Raw genomic sequence first — 15,882 nt, forward strand, 5'->3', positions numbered from 1 at the left:
AGTGCCCCAGATCCCCGGAGGCGAGCAGGCACCTGCTGCCCCCGGTTGCATTGTGCCCAGATGTTTTCCAGGGGGGTGCTCATCCCACTCAGCGACTCCTTAAGGCCCCTCCTTTGCCTGCTGCCCAGCCTGCAGTTCATCTTCCTTATTAAGCGAGGAAGGTAATTGTTTTCCCTGGAGTGCAGCTCAGCCTTTCAGCCAGAGAAAACCCATTAAACCCACGAAATCAGACAATAAATGGAGGCTATTTTGCGCGACCGCACCAACGATCCATCAGAGGAAGGCAGACCAATAATCACGCTTGTCAAGCAGCCGATCAGATGTGGTTACTTCTGCCGCCGCGGGCGTCTCCGATGAGCCCTTGTACCGTCTCCAGCAACGTGTGGGTTTCATTTCAGCCGCACCACCTCGCTTGCACCCCAAGGAAAATGCCAGTTTTGATCCGGCAGCTGCGTTATCAGATTCTCCTTCATGCCAGGACCCGGCTCTCTGGAAGAAAACAAAACGTGCTGCGAATAACCTGCCTCGAGCATCTCCCTCTCCGGAGGGCTCAGCGACCTGGTGCCACCGACTATGTCATCTCAGCACCGCTGGTATCCTCAGCCTCTGCTGGGAAAAGATGAACATCCTCCATTAATCCAGGTGACAGGCAGCAGAGGGAGGAACGAGCTGTATTTCTTGACTTTACAGATGTGTAATAGCAGGATCTATTAGTCGCACCGGCGTGTATCCCAGCCACTGAAACGATGCTGGATCATTTTCCTCTCTTCGCTGCTCCGTTTGTTCGCGCTATGGCTAGCTAACCGCACTGCAAGCATAGCAAACAGCAGCAAGTCTATGCACAGAGTCACACTCTATTCACATCCTTCTTTCTGCTTTAACCACCAGAGATTTGCATAAAATCCAGGCAGTATTTTGGCAAAAATCCATGCCACCCACTTTCCATCTCCTCCCGTGCCCGTGTTTTTTTCTAATTTAAAACTCGTTTTCAAGTAGAAGTGTTAAGGCAGAGGTAATCTGCTGTTGGGGCTGGATGTCAGGCTGGTGCCCTGGGCTGAATCCTCCCCTTGGTTTTCCTTTACTCCATGTGCAGGTGAGTAACACACTGTGCTCCTCCATGGGAAAACGCTCTGCCCCAAGTCACGGCACTGCCCTACCCTTGAGTTTTTCCCGGCATCTTCCTTAAAACAAGGGCACCAGAGCGCTCGGGGGTCGATGATTTCATTTTGCCTACAATAAATTTGCTGGAAAAATCAAATTCTGGCAAAATCAGTATCACTTGCAGGCTCCAGCTGAATTTCATGGACGGTCTCAGGCGATAAATGAAATGGGAAAAAGGTATAAAGAGCTTCCAGCTCTCCTGGGAGGGACCATGTGCTGTCCCTAAGGGCAACATACAGGACCAAAGATCCTTCCAGACCCATGTTTCTACAGCACAGTGTTTGTGAATCGAACTGAACCTTAAATACAGATAAAAGACTGTGTTAAATAGCCCCCCAGTTAAAGCAAAGGATGAGTTTCTCATTACCAGGAGGGCAGTGACAAAGCTCGGACGTACCTCAAGCCATCCTTTCCTGCCAAGGCACCATCGGCTGGTGTTAAAGGCCGATGTAAGGATTAACACAGGATTACTTGGGCTGTAGCAGGGGCTGACACTGCTTGCTTTCAAGCCGAGCAGGTTGATATGATGCCGATAGCCATGATCTCCACCACCGCACGTGCACATCTCACCCAGCAACCCCCCAGCATCCCCACAACACCCTGCACAGCCACTGCCCAGGGAGCCCAGGTAAAAGTGCGAAGGGGTAATTTTGGCAGAGCAGTTGCAAGTAACACTATTTGGGAGCTTCTTCCAGTACCATTGGGCCCTTCTGGGATCCAGTTCAACCCCAAACTTGGTCTTGCTTTGCCCCAGCAACTGCAGGAAGGGCATCATTCTGCAGCCTGCCTTCCTCCCCCCACCCCAAGCCCACACCACTGCTCTTTGCTTTAGAAAGTAAAGGCACATGGAGATCAAAGAGCAGTTCCAAAGTACACCAATGCTGAGATTTTAGGGATTTGCTGGGAGATATTGGTCATTAAGTGATGCAGCATCAAGGTGCTGGGCAGTGCTGTCAGGCTAACACCCCCGGGCACATATACCACAGAGCTGTACTGCAGCAGGGGAGGTGGGACCAGTGCTCATGAACCAGCCAGAAGGATACCTTTAAATGCAAAGATGAGCATCTCTTCACCCAGAAGTGAAGTGCTTGGAGCAATATCAGCCTCGGGTACGTCTGTCCCTTTGCAATCCCCTTCCCTAAATCACTGTACGCCAGGCCGTGGTGCCATCCTGCACAGCAGGCGGGGAAACCCATATGGCTTGGAAAGAAATCTGGCCAAAAGAGAGGGTTTGGTGGCATGGGGATGCTGCGAGGACCCCAACAGGGCCAGGGCCACAGCATCACACCCAGGTGAAGCACCCAGATACAGCACGATGGGCGCTAGCTTTAACATCCACGTGGGTTTTCCGCTGCTCTGACACATCCGTCCTTGCATTTATGTCACAATTTTCCTGAGCTGCTTAACAGGAATGACCTGTTCTCAGCAGGGGAGGGGGAAAAAAAAAAGGAAAAATAGATACTAAGCACTGAGAAATTCAGGAGGGAAGCAGGGTGTTGAGTTCATATTTTCATTTGAAAAGAAGAAGAGAAAAAACCCAAAAACCAACAACAGGCTAAGCTACTCTGCTCCCTCATGCCCTGCATAACCTGTCGTAAAGCAAAGTCACAAGAGATGTTGGTGCTTTGTGGCTGAAAACATGAACCAGTTGGGTTGTTCCAGGGATGAATAGTTTTTTCTGGGAGGTGCGACCCCTGGTTGGTGGCATTTTGCAGCTCGAAACCTCCCCATTTCCACCAAGAGGGAGTTGAGAGCGTTATCCATGGATCTACTGGCCACGAGTGCTGGACGCTTGGCTCTGCCGTGACCCTCATTTCCCCGTGCAACCCTCCTTCCAGCACTCCTCTCCCAAGGAAAAAGCCGACAGAGGACTCCAAACCTATACAGGATCACTCCAGCAATCCCAGTGGGATGAGCTGCTGCTAAATGAACCCCGGCTCTGGTGCTGTTTTAGGGTCTCCCTCACACTCTTGGTGTTTGCTGGTTTCCACGTGTTTCGCAGCGGAGCCCACGGGTGCTCCGACCCCATCTTGCAACCCTATTCCTGCCACAAAACCTGCCCTGCAGTACTAATCTTGCTGCATAAATAATTCTCCCTACATATTTTCCAAACACTCCACCTTGGAAATGAATGGCTCCCTACAGCTCCGAGGAAACTGTGCCCTCTGAACATCCCCATACACCTTGGAAGGGGATGGAGAAGTGCAGATCCTTCCCTTATGCACCAATCCTGCTGCGTTTGGCCCAAATCCTTCAGCAATTCCAAAACTGCAGAATTTCACCCACTTTGGCCAACATTTTCAGCTGGGTTTGAGCTAAAGCTGCATTTTTTCCAGCAGTGCCACCAGCCGGCAGGAGCAAGGGTGGGGGACACTCTCTGGCCAGCCCCGGTCCCCAGGCTGCTTCTCCCACACTTTAACCCTTCTGGTGCTCTGAGAATTGAATTTCCTCCCAAAACCTGAAGATTTAGCAAAAGAACTGCTTGTAAAAATTCCTCCAGCTCAGCCAACGGCTAGCTGAGGTGGTGCCACCTGTTTGAATATCACTTGTAGGTAAAAAATAAAGCTTCCCAGGGCTTGGCGCTGGCTTCCCGAGCTACTTTCCACTTCTCCGTCAGCAGCAGCCACCTCTCGTCCCTGAGGGGGAATGGACGGGGATAGGTCAATGTTTAACCGAGCCAGGAAGGACGTGTGGGCACGTCCGTGGGAGCCAGCCCTGGCCTCGGCAGGGACCTCCCTGGGCCCCGCGGTCGCTCACGAAGATCCCTCCATATTCGCAGAGGACTGTGTACGAGGGTTTTTTTTTTTTCCTTCTCCTTTCAAAACCATTGCTCAGCAAAATGGGCCTGAGCTCTTCCAAGGCACACCCCAAGGTGACCAAGGTGGCACCCATGCGTGCCAGGGAGGACCTGCCTGCCCTCGCCACCCCGTACCGGCTCCCTGGCGTGCTGGGACAGCCCACCCTGCACCCACCAGCTGCGGCGGAGTGGGGAAAACCCACCTTCCACCAGCAACTTCCACCTCTCCGGGAGACCTGGTACGGGAGAGCCTCTGCAGGTAAGGGGGGGGGGTCATCACCGAATTGTGGCCAAGCGCAGGGCAGAGAACCAGGGGGCATCAGCTGGGGCTGGGGGTCTGCTCACCTCAGTGCGGGGTGGGTGTAGGTGCCATTCTGTATCAGTAGCTGTTTGCCAGTTCCAGGACATTTTAGCTCTGGAAAAACTCATTTTTCCCCCCACGATGTGTTTTGGAAAAGCATCTCAGTCACCAGAGCCCAGCTGCCAGGCTCCTTACTCCAGCCACTCGTCCCCCTGGGAACATCCCCACTCCCCTACATTGACCTGGCACACCGTGACACCAGCCTGTGCCTGAGCAAGCCCTTCTACAGCCGCCCCGTAACTCCGGGTCCTGCTCACCTTATGCCATTGGGCATATTGATGTCATTAGCTTAATTAGAATTAGATTTCTGGGTAATGCGCTCAGCAGGTAAAACTCAGCATTAAAATAAATTATAGCCATGTCTCACACAGGGCTAATTTCATAAGACAAGAGGCAGAGGAAGGCAAATAGTGTAGCTGTGCGTGTTTTCCTACAAGCGGCACGCAGCCCCTCCCAGCAGGGTTTAGACCCCATCCATACCCAAACCCTTCCCGGAGGCATGGAAGGAGGATTGTGCCCATCTGAAAGTGGATGCAGAGCTCTGTGCAACGGGCTGGGTGGTGACAAACGGTTGCCCAGGGCCACCCGAGGTGAGTGCAGGGAGAAACCCCCACCAACCCCAACGCGGTTTGAGAAAGGGCAACGCAGAGGAAGGAGGATCTGCAGCCCCGGCACCCTCCTCACGTCTTTTCCACTTCCAAAAGCGAATTCCTGACACACACCGAGCAGCGTTAAGCACAGCTGCTTCACCAGGGTCTGGATATTTCCTTCAGGATCACCCACCAAGAGGCATTAGGAGAGGGTGAAAGCAAATAAACCCACGATAGCATTGATGTTCCTGGAGACAGAGGCCCTGGGGTGAATACAGAGCAGGTCTGGCTGTTCAACAAGGGGTTTCAAGTACTTCATGACAGCAAGAACAACCAAATATTCCTGTTCTGGAAAACTATCATCACTGGGTATTTAACAAGCACTTGTAAAACATGTGTACTTTTATAAAAAAACCCAAAACTTTAAAGCCCCCTCAATAAATGTCATTTTCTATTACTTTTCATTTTCAGAAATAAAAAGAGTATGCTCAAGAGTACTTGAGAGATGTATTAGCTTGAAAGTCTGTCTAAATAAGCAAAGGCTCCGAGAGAATAGGTTTTATTTGGTTTGTCAGGGTTCATCTTGGCTTGTGTGAAATCCCGCTTCCTCCAGCGGGGAGAATCTGCTGCTACTAAAGTAAAAGGGTAAAAAAAAAAAATAATAAAAGTCATGAGAATGACTCCAGCTTGAGCCTCGTGCTCCCTCGGTGGTGGCTGTGTGGTGGGACAATGGTCCCACCCCACCAGGGACCGTCCCTGCTCTGGAACTGAGCAGGTTTGGGGACAGCGAGCACTTGGCTCCTAGTTCTGTATCTCTAGGGGATAAGGGCAAACCTTCTACAACACATGTGCATGGCTAGAGAGAGAATAATTTAAATATATTAAAAAAAAAATAACCTCATAAGGGAGAAATAACTTCCCCAAAGCCATACGCCTTGCCAGAACAAGCTCCTCCCAAGGCCAAGCCCCAGTTCCTTGCCTGTGCTGGGTCACACATTTCCAGCACCGTGAGTCACCTCCTTACATTTTACTTCGCCTTCAGAAATTCTTTATGCACTAGTTTGTCCTGCAGATTGAGGAGGCAATAACTTAATATAAACCACCCCCCTTTTGCTGTTACAAGCTGCTGTTTCAGCTCATGCTCTCTGGCAGCTGGAGCCTGTCTCTGGAGGAGCTGCCTGCACTGGAAATTTTCACTTCAGGCATCCATTCCTGCATGTGCTCAGCGGTTAATCATTGCCGGTGCTCAGCAGAGCCCAGCAATCATTTATCCGATGGAGTCACCATTTCCTCCCATATCCCAACACCCTCCATCACCTTCTCTCTCTCTTCTCCCAGAGCCCTGCCTCGGCAATCTTCCATGGGGCTCATTTAAAGGGACCACTGAAGTCCCCCATAAGGTTTATTATTATAATAATTATTTTATTTTTTCTTTTTAATATAGCTATTAAATTTGGCATCAATGATAATGTAATTCCTGCCCTTTATCCTCAACTCACCTCCCTTGTGGCCACCGCAGGACTCCCACCACATGGGAGCAGGAGTTGCTCAGCAACACCTCATTCGACTCCACACAGAAGATGGCATTTGAACACCTCATGGAAGTTTTTTGGGAGAATAGGTGGGATAGAGAAACTCTTTTGTAAAATAAGTGCTTACTGCACATGCGAGTATTTATTTGTGCAAGAAAAAAAAAAAAAGGCAGCGGTGTCCACCCAAGAGCACCAGCACAGAATGGCCCCGAGCCCAGATCACGTTCAGGCCTCAGTGAAATCACTGCTTTAATAACTAACAGGCAGTCGCTGGTGTGTAGAACATTATTTCGGGCTGATTTCCAAAGACCACGAGGGCCTGTGATCGTACCGCTTGACTGCCCATAACCCTCTGACTTCTGAAGCCACTGGCTGGCTGTAGCCCAGCTCTGCCAAGGTCAGTAAAAGCATCAGAGATATTTCTCAGTTCCACCAAAAAATAAGAATAATAAAGTCTCAGGGACTGAGCAGCAAGAAGAGGTCCAAGCTGCTGCTTGTTTCCCGTTTTAAAAGCTCAGGGTGGCCACAGGAGACACGGAGGGTGGTTATTGTCACATATGAGATGTTGTAGACAGAAGTAGGAGAGGTACATGGCAGACAGCTGTTAGAAACCACAGGTACATCCTCACTTCATTACTGCAGCTAATAGAATATCTTATACCATGTGTTAGTGGGACATGCCAACCAAAAAAACAAGGGCAGAGAACTATTGCCGAGTGCAGACTAGCAGTTGATGATCACCCAAAAGTAACTTCACCCATTTCTTCTTTAATTTTTAAGGGCCCCTTTCTTTCAACACCGTGCCAGAAAAGGGAGAAACCAGCATCATTAAACAGCATCCACCTCGCAGACCTCAAGTAAGACGAGTTTGAAAAGCTCCCTATGAGTTGCTCTGATTGACCCATTGACAGGGGCTTTCTTGGGGACATGGGCACGTCTCACTGCACCACGGTGGGGGAAACAGATATCCTGCAGCAATGCGAGTAGGAGGTCCCATCTCTAGATGATCATCCCGAGATGAGGTTTAACACCACCCCAAGTTTGATACCTGGGGCAGAGCAGGTATGTTGGCGGCAGAGAGGTTGGTTTTGGTTCATTAGCACAAGGGAGATGACTTCATCTTCTAAGAAGAGCAAAAGAGGAGCCTCCTGCCTGACTCCATGGGTCGTGCCTCATTGGCAAGCCCTCATGTGCGATGGTGACATCCAATGAGGACACATGTCTCAGTGCTGGCCATGATGACCCACTTCCCTTTGTGGTGTCTGGGTTCCTGCAACCAAATCGTGGTGCTCCCGTGGGGATAACGTGGCCAAGACAGAGCCCTTTGCAGAAGGGATCCAACTTGCATCACGTGTGGGCTGGTTTTGGCTCTTCGGGACAAATATCCCGCCAAGGTTGGCATCGGGGCAGAGACACAGGTAAAGCAGACGGATGTGCTTTGCTACAGGGGCCGGTGAAAGTGCAGAGCAGTTATTTTAGTTGTCAATAATTGCTCTGCATGCTGTGCGCCTGTACGTACCTTCACCTTCTCCCCTCAATAGCGCTGTATAGACATGTGCACACACACGTCTGTATATCTAGAGAGATATATATATAAAAGAATGTCTTTCACAAACAAGCACAGAACACCCTTGTTCACTCCTCCACGACCTTCCTTTCCCCTTCCTGCACTTCCCAGATCCCTTCCCTCCAAGCCCTGAAGCCCATGACTCTGCCTGAGCTGGCAATCAGGTTTTTCCCCCAACACAAGAGTTATGACAACATAACTGAAGCGCCAAAAATAGGTTTATATCCATACAATTTACTGCAAAGAAGGAAAGAAAACACTGCTAGTGTACCATACTGCATGAGGGCTAGAGTTGCTATTTCATTTAAAAAAAAAAAAAAAAAAGATAAAACGACAACAAGCCCTCCACATGCATTTTCTGTGCTGGTATTTTTATGCACCGATGCTTTTATACAATACAAAACCTGGGGGAGGCTCAGGCCATCACGTGCTCCCAGGGCTAAGCTGGAGCTGCATTACCGGGGCTGTACAATTCTTGCCGTGAATCCGGTTATTTAAAACCGAAGCCCAACCCCAGAGAAGCCCACTGCGTGCTGTGCATTTCCCTTGCTTCCCCACACCCTCCCAAACCAGCCAGCAACATCTTCCAACTTTCCCTCTTTTACCTGCTTGCTATTTAAGATGCAAAGCTGTCAGTGTTTGGCCGAGATGGAGTTCACCCTCCTTCCCTACGTGCCCCCAGATGGTCAGGGATGCTGGGGAACACCAGGCTCAGCCCTGCTCCAGATGCCCCGGAGCTGCAGCTCCCCTACTTTGCTCCTCAGATCTTTCTCCTTCTGAGCCCCGGGCTGAGGCTTTCAGCTGCATTTCTGCTCTGCTGCTTGGCCCAGGTCTGGGAGCTCCAAAACCAAGAGCAAACAGGGCTCAGAAAAATAAAGTCAGACAGGGAAAGAGGACAACCTGGGCAGACCCCTCCAACCACAGGTGCAGCAGGGTGTCCTGCTCAAGGAAGGCCTCAGCTGCTGGAAATACACACCCCTCCCCTGTGCTCTCATTTACGCAGGTCTTTTAATTAGCAATCAAGGGTCAATGTTGTACCTGCTGCTGAGACCCTTCTAAGAGAGTCCAGCTGCATGGGGCACATCAGCAGCCTAATTAGGTGGCTGGAGGGAGTCCTCAGGGGTTGGTAGCTGGGGACAAACAGAGGCAAACACATTTCTTGGTTGTTTCACCCATGAAAGAGATGTATTTGCCCCAATTGGCCACATGCTTCTCTGTAGCACTCCTGCAGGTGCTGGGTCATCCCACCACTGGGTGCAGCTTGGACGAGCTACCACTGGTTATCTTCCTTCGCTTGTAATTAAAACCCTTGGGTGAACATCTCACCTCCCTGTGCTGCTCTGAGACCCCCCTGTTCCTCCCTGAGAGCATCTCCACTCTCCCAAAATTCGATGACAAACCCTCTGCACGTGTCCCACAACGGCAAACCTGCTGAAGCAGGGCTGCTTTGTTCAAGCCTTCCTTGCTGTGATTAAGGTCTTTTAAATATAATAAAGAACAGAGGAGCCACCAGACGGGTCAGTTAAAACCCAGGCGGTGGCTCTGGCCAAGACTGGTGGCTTCAGAGAGCACAGGTGGCGACCAACAATTGAACAATGTGTCCCCGGCTTGGTGGGACAGTGAGGCAGCAGCACCTGGAATGAGCCCAGCTACGGCCGGTGAACTGTCATGTGGAATTGCAGCCTCATTTAAAAATCTCCTGCCAGCGTGTAATTTTTAGTCATTGATCTTATTTCCATTACAGCTGTATTTATGTATTATTAAACCACTGATAATAGTCATTGCAGGACAGCACCGTTGATCCTACCCCGTGCTCCTGCCGTTGCTGTGGAGGAGCATAAACAGCACCAGCAAAAGCCCTTTTCCCTGCGGGAATATTTTCAAAGACAGTGGAGCAGGATGATGTGGCCTTCTCAAGGACTTTTAGAGGATTTTGGTCAGGGAGTATTTCCAGAGGCAAAACCCTTGAGGGTCACAGAGATGAAAGAGTCGATTTTCCAGCCTGGGGCACAACTTCAGCTGAAAGCCTGAAACTTGGCTTCTCTGCTGGGCACAGCAAGATGAGCCCATAGATGCCAGAGTTTATCTGCCTTCAGCCACCCGGCGCTGGCTGCCTTGGTGGCATCTAGGAGTGATGCACAGCCCGGACCGCAGTTTGTGGTGTCACATGCTGCCATCTAGTGCCATTTTTTAAGCTTCCTATTCAGTTTTGTGGGCTTTTTTGGTGCTGCAAGACACGTGAACTTGGTGTTAGGAGCTGATGGAGGATGTCTCCTTTACATGATGCCGCTGACTTTTTTCCTCCTGTGTTACTGCATTGACCTAAAGGACGCTCCAAAATTACAGCCCAGGCTCGGGCAGCAGTTCAGTGCAGACAGCCAGAGGCATGTCACCATTTAGAGGATACTCTCGTTCATACTCAAGATGTTAATGATGTCCCACCTAAAGTGTAAGTCAGGTCTTACTGGTGAAGTCCTTGATGATTCTCCCCTTCATTTTTATGGAAGCCGTACTGAGCTCCCATCCTAGAAAGGGACACTAGCGATATCAAGCCGTGAAATGACCCAGTAGTTTGGATGATTTTAGGAGGCAACTTAGCTCCTTAAGATAAAAAAACTATGCTCAGAGCAGTCTATAAAGAAAGTCTCTGCCCACTTCCATTAGCCACCAGGAAAGGCACTTTGTACCACGCACAGCTCTGCAGAGAAACATCTTACTTAGGCCAATGTAAAAGAAAGAGACTGGTTGGACTGAGGGAACCATGCTCTGGGTCTCAGATAACTGGGATCTACCCTTGGATGACCTGCTAGGAGACTTTATTAGGATACATCTCCAAGATTCAGCTTTGACATGAAGCTATCTGGGCTAGGGGTTGTCTTCACTCTGGTCTTGGCTGGAGCCTTGGGCACTGTGGAGGCTCAAAAAGAAATACCTACAGGGACGAAACCAGTTTCTAACTGGGGTTTTGCTGCTTTGACTCCAATGTAGGAAATTCCCCCAGTTTTGTCCACTCCCAAAGGACCGTAAGAAATGTTAATCTCCCTGAGCATCTGCTAGAGATGCCAATCTCCTTCCTGCATCCCAAGCAGCTGGCCCAGAATTGGAGCTGGAAAAACATGAGGGTAGTTTTGTATCAAGTTTTATGATGGTGTGGAATGAGGAATGCTGAATATTACAAATATCGGACTTGCAGAGGCTTGAACCTGCTGGCCCTCCACAAGCAATCACTCCTGCAGAGCCCTGGAGTCAGCAAGAGGTGGCTGCAAGCCCAAAAACGAAGGTAAGTGCCTGGGTTGAGCCTTGTGCATGGGTCCCTGCTAGCTGCAGGCTCCTTTCCCTCACGGTTTGGCCAGCTCAAAGAGTCAAAGAGCAGAAGCTGTTTTACACCAGCTGCTCTCCCATCCCTGGCTAAGCCCAGGAACCAGGCGAAACACCGGGTGGAAGGATATTAAAGAAGAGGAAAGTTTTTGAATCTCCAGCATGACGGTTCCCTGGATGAGGCAGCCAGGCTGAGCCAGGACCTTAAATATCTTTGAGGCTAAAGGTTTGAGGACCACTTTTTTAAGTGGCTGAGCAACTTGAACACCCATCACCATCAACATCCCCTGCAGCCCCAAACATGCAAAAGTGGTTCCTCCCTTCGGATCATGAACTTATCTTGGGCAGCCGACTCAGAGCGGTATCACCTCGGGGCGCAGAAGCATGTATACATTGTTTTAATCAAGATTTTTTTCCATCATGCCCCAGAGCTGCAAGATAAACTGCAAGCACAGTGGAAATCTGTGATAAATTTCTGCAATTTGGCTACGCAGGGAGATGCTCGCTGCCTTTATCCGGGGAGCACCCGAGGGGCTGGGCCTGGGTTTGCGAGCTGGGGGCTGTTTCCTTCTCTTTCAGAAAGCGCAGGTGTATTTATTTATGTTTTTAAACACCTCATAGGCTCTGGAGAAGAGGGGGCAAAGCCTGAGACACCTCCCTGGCAGGCGGCAGCACTTGCACAAGCTGCAGATGCTGGACTTGACCCGCAGGCGCCGAGAGGTAACACTGAGATGTATTTGGGGAGAGGTTGGGGCTTCCCCTCTTGGACGGGGGTCTGCCCATCCCCGATGTCTCTCCTGTGGACCAGGAACTTTAAAGCCTCTTGCTGGGAGGGTGAAAGGAAGCTTTCCTGGTGGTTTAGGTACAGGTGAGGTGGGGGAGCATCCTTGAGGTCCCCATGGTCAGTAATTCTGATTTTTCCAAAGCTTTGCCCTCATTTGGCTGTGGCTTATGAAGAAACTAAAATTCTCTGTCTGGGGCATGTTCCGTCATGTACCCAGTTTGGCAAATACCATTTTCCTGGGTTAAACCGCTTGACTGCATAATTATTTTCAGCGCCAACCCCCTAACGATATGCTGCGTCGAGCTATTAGAACGCGTTTGCTCCTCTGCTGCTTGTGTTGACAACTTGTTTGCAAACCCAGGCAGAGCTGAAGCGAAATCTCCACAGGGAGGCAAAAATTAATAAACAAAAAATCAAGGAATTCAGCCCAAAGAAAGTCCTTGACACACTCCAGAGAGGCGACAGCGCTGAAAGCCAAGACCTCGTCCGTGCTGAGCACAATCAGCGTTTTCATGGAGACAACTGTGGTAAGTAGAATAATTTTCCAAGGAGATGTAAAACTCACCAGCATCTTAAATGCCATCCAAGAAGTTTCCCTATGGAAGCTGCTTCCACTCCTCCATCTCCTGCCATGACACGGTGCAAGTTCCAAGCCTGAGGGGGGAAAGCAGTGAGATGTGGTCGTAAGGCAAAGCATTGGGTCTCTGGCCTGCTTCTGTGATAGCATCCAAACAGACCTGAGTAGATGTGATTTAAGAGCCATGGAACAGCCATAGGGCACAAACCCAAAGTCCTTGTGTCCAAGCCCCTGCAGGAGCAGGTTCCCACTGGTAGAAGAGTCTCACCTTGTCCCACATGTCCCTTGCATGGCAAACTGAGTGCGAGGATGGAGGGTGTCCCCAGGGCCCCATCCTCAGAGAAGCAGGGAGTCCATTGGGCAAATGCGCCCCAGAAGGTGAGTGTATAGACCACGGCACAGGTCTATAAATGGTCTGGAAGCAACCTCTGAACCTCCTCCAACATGATGGCCAAAGGGATGAAGTAACAAAAAAATGGAAAACAACTGCCTCAAGGTCAACCCTTACACCAGGTTTTGCCCCCTGCCCTCTGCCCCCGCACTGGACACCTCCTGCCCAAGCCTGGGGTGGGTTCAGGTGCACATGGATGAAGGGTTGAAGGAGGGAACCCATGTACATTTTGGGGTGTTGAACCTTGCAGTAAGTCTTCTCTGGCAGAGCAGCCTTAGGCAGGTTGGGAAGCTGGAACCTGCCTCAACAGGAGAGGTGCTGCTGAACAGGTTGAAGGGTAACCGCAATACTCCCTGCTGGGGAGGCCCAGGAAAGAGATGGAGAACGGGCTGCTGGAGCAACAGCTGCCAGAGATCTGCTCCCTGCTTCAGCCTTGCGTGATCCACCACGGTGTTGAATTCACATGCATGGTGTAGCCTATGGACTCCTGCCCATCCTTAAATGACCGTGGGGTAAACACTGCAATCACTGAGGTTACTCACTTTTTAGGTTGCGTTTCATATGGAAACCACTTCCCACTGCCCACAGCCAGGCAATCTCCACTGCAGATTTGCAGCCCTCTGGGTGATGTGCAATTAAGGTGAGATGTTCCTGGTTAGACGATTTCCAGCCACGGCTCTGTGTTAACTTTCAAAGTCTGATGTGAAAAAGCATCAGGTGAAATTCATTTAACGGTGGCGACAGATCTCGGCCTCTCTTGGGCATGTCGTCCTGCTGCAGCCCACGCCGTATCACGGAGGGAGCGTGGCACGGTCTGTGTGACAGTGATGCCACCAAACTCCGAGCAGGGGCTTTTCATTTTAAAAGACGTGTAGATGTGGCACTTAGGGACACGGTTTTGTCATGGACTTGGCAGTGTTAGGTTTGCAGTTGGACTTGGTGATCTTAAAGGTCTTTTCCAACCTAAACAGTTCTATGATTCTATTCTGTGGTTCCCCCGCGTGCCTCGAGGGTGGGCGAGCAGCAGGAATGGATGCAGCATAAATCTGGAGGGCTGACCAGTGGTGCTTTGGATTTGGCCATGATGTTGATCTAAGGTTCAGGGCACTGGCTGATGCAGGCTGGAGGAGCAGCTGAGAGGTTTGGAGGTGCCAGGGCACACAAGGTGATGTTACTGTCCCCAGCAAAGTGGAAATGGAAGTGAATCTCAGCCGCCACTTCGTACTGACATCCCCGTCGCAAGTGGTCTGTTCTGCTTTGCTTGCACATGACAACCTTCAGCACAGGCTGGAAATGTACCACCAAGGGTAAAAATGCTTAAATCAGTGAAAAACTTGTCTGCCAGTGAACTTTCATCAGGAGAAAGGGGAACAAACTGGGCTGCTCCTATTCCCTTGTGGTTCTTTGCCTCAGCTCTCTTCTGCTCAGGGATAAAACCATACTGCCTCTTGCAAGACTCTGTAATTTCACCAAATATACTCCTGAATATATTATACCTGGCCCTGCCCAGCCCCAAGCACGGGGTCTGGTCTTGCAGGGATCTCTCAGGAGCTTCTTTACATGCCTCCAGCCATCCATAGCTATTTCCAGCTAAACCCTGTTGGACTGGACATGCAGCTCCACAAAATTATGATATTTTTTTTTTTTTTCTCTTTTCTCTCCTCAAGGAAACACGTGGGGTGGAGGACTCTCCAGGCAGCACGATGGGGCTGAACTCTCTCCAGGCAGGAGCAGGAAGGTGGACCTGTGGTTCTGCAGGGAGCCGCGGACGAGGGATCTGTTCTGGGACACCTCCAGCACAGGCTCCGAGGAGTGGGAAAGGGAGGAGAAGACTTACCGCAAACCTACGCTTGTGAGAACCAAGACGGAGAGAGTTTCACTCTTTGATGACTTCTTTGATAAGGATTTCTAGTTGCATGGCTTGGGGTGAGAGGGATGTGCTGAAGAAACAAGGCACAGCTCTGGTGGGGCTGAACACCCCCCCCCCGATGGATGGGGTGAGGCTGGAGACACCATGTTCGCAGTAAGTGGCATTTCTGGGAGTACGGGCCAGTGGAAAGGACACCTGGAAGTGAGGAGATCACTGATGCGGAGTGAATAATGACTGCCTGGGTTATGTGGCTGAATCAAAATATCTGGGAAAAAAAATGGCTTGGACGAAGCAACAATGAAGTGGGGATAGAGGGAGGAGGAGAAGGCTGGCAAAAAAGCCAAGCAGAAGCTGGAAAATATTCTGAGTTAACCCCAAATATTAAGTTCCAACTGAAATGAAATGTTTTTCTTGCTTTTGGGTTACTCAATCTTTCTGTTTAGCTTGTTTTTAACTTTATCTCCTTTCCTAAACCATAAAACCCTAGTTCAAACTGCAAGGTAAAATGACTCATTTAGGAATTCTTTAAAATAAATAATCTGTCATTTCTAAAATCCCTTTTTGACCTTTTTTTGGAATTCCCTCTCCTTCCCTGTCCTGAACACGGTAATACATATACTTTCTTCAGTACTAACCCCCAATTTTACGGATAGTCTTCTGGAAAAGCTGTCTTTTGTTCACTTGTTTTCTCTGTTCAGGGTTCAGTGCTGCACAGAGGGTGGTGGGAACTGAGGGATCTCCAGCACCTCCTGCAGACACATACCCCAGTGCTGCCAGTCAAGGCTGCTGCATCCACTGAGAATTTGAACAAAAACTGCCCTGTTGTAACCTGAAAATTGTTATATCAAAGAGATCCTTGCAGTTTCCATCTCTCCTAAAAGGTATTTTTTTTTATAAAATTATCTGCTTTTTCCTTATAAAATCATTTGCTATC

General features: G+C 50.0%; 1 protein-coding gene across 1 annotated transcript; it reads left to right on the plus strand.

Moving 5' to 3' along the window:
- Positions 1-3,826: 3,826 nt before the first annotated feature.
- CCDC198 (coiled-coil domain containing 198) lies at positions 3,827-15,659 on the plus strand. Its single transcript, XM_074582413.1, has 6 exons — positions 3,827-4,217; positions 7,222-7,298; positions 11,202-11,288; positions 11,948-12,046; positions 12,472-12,637; positions 14,746-15,659. Exons 1-6 carry the CDS (start codon positions 4,001-4,003, stop codon positions 14,988-14,990), a joined length of 891 nt encoding a protein of 296 aa, XP_074438514.1. The 5' UTR covers positions 3,827-4,000; the 3' UTR covers positions 14,991-15,659.
- Positions 15,660-15,882: the final 223 nt, after the last annotated feature.

The sequence above is a fragment of the Larus michahellis genome, chromosome 4 (assembly GCF_964199755.1).
Source record: "Larus michahellis chromosome 4, bLarMic1.1, whole genome shotgun sequence".
Classification (NCBI taxonomy): Eukaryota; Metazoa; Chordata; class Aves; order Charadriiformes; family Laridae; genus Larus; species Larus michahellis.